Source organism: Wasmannia auropunctata, unplaced genomic scaffold (assembly GCF_000956235.1).
Source record: "Wasmannia auropunctata unplaced genomic scaffold, wasmannia.A_1.0 LD299702.1, whole genome shotgun sequence".
NCBI lineage: Eukaryota > Metazoa > Arthropoda > Insecta > Hymenoptera > Formicidae > Wasmannia > Wasmannia auropunctata.
Window position 1 is genome coordinate 1 of NW_012063188.1, and position 1184 is coordinate 1184.

At 49.2% G+C, this 1184-nt stretch overlaps 1 protein-coding gene across 1 annotated transcript; it reads left to right on the top strand.

Moving 5' to 3' along the window:
• Window positions 1–224: 224 nt before the first annotated feature.
• On the top strand, window positions 225–808 carry LOC105461262 (endoplasmic reticulum lectin 1-like; the record flags this gene model as incomplete). The annotated part of the gene is made up of 2 exons (XM_011707757.1): window positions 225–521; window positions 635–808. Coding segments are annotated over exons 1-2 (315 nt in total), but the record flags the coding sequence as incomplete, so codon positions are not given.
• Between the last annotated feature and the right edge of the window lie 376 nt (window positions 809–1184).

Genomic DNA, 1184 nt, shown 5'->3' on the forward strand with positions numbered 1-1184 from the left:
CCTTCCGCCTCTCGTGTGCCGTCGCCCTAAGATAAACATATAATTGAGAAGGGTCCAGCTGTTTCGCGAGCCAATCGACTCGCTCGATGGACGCGCCGGCCGGTCGCGCGCACAGTCGCGCACAATGCGACAGCGGCTTTACGTTACGCACTTCCGTAAATTTACCGATCGTAGCATTTTTTTTTTCCTCGCTGCTGATTCGCCCGCCTCGCTCTCCCCGCACCTCTCCACCTGCCGACGTCGCAGGCAATCGCGAGCGGACACGACACGAAGCGCAGCGCAACCTGTCAACAGTGTCAACTGTAGCCCACGTTTGACGCACATGACTGGTATACGCGGCGATCAAAACATGATAGAATAGCCCGTGTGTGTGTGGAAAGATGTGGGGTAACTACTGGGGCGTGTATAATGGGCTGTGTGTGTTGCTCGTCTCCCTCGTGCGCGGCCACGATTTTCGGCACTTCGACGACACGGTCATATTCAAGATAAACTGGGCCGGGAAGAGCGACGCGGAGCTGCTGGTGAGTACACCCGGCACGATCTCGTCCGCAACAATCGATCGCCGTGGGGCTCGCGAGCGACGGTATCGTCGTTTTTGTCCGACGTGTGCTCCGCCCGGCTTTCTCTCTTCCAGGAGCCGCACCCGAACGCGGAGCCGTACTTCATAACCACCGCCAGCAACGAGCGGTACAGATGCGTCATCCCGGACGCGACGGAGGAGGAGCACGAGTACAGCGAGACGTACAATGGGCCGAATCCGATTGAGCTTCTGCAGCCGATATTTGCTCAGAACAGCTGCTCCTATAGGGTGAGTATCGCGGCACCCCAGGCACTCACGTAAATCTGTTTATCCCCGCTCAAGAGAGATCCGACAGATAATGATGGAAATAGATTGATAATCTACTGAAATTTTATCTGTATTTTATAGTAAAGTTTATCTGTAATTTTATAATAAAGTTATCGTTTCAATCAGCTCACGTTTGAGCTAATTGAGAAGTTCTATCTATTTCTGTCGGTTCTCTTAATAGTACATATATCTTACCTAAACATTAAATACAAATCTGAACATGTATGTTTTTTTTTTAAGTACAATTTATCGAGTTATCTGATTTAAACTAAAAATTATGATTTGTTACATATTATTATATTTGCAAGAAATACTTATTAGATCGGAAGAGCACACG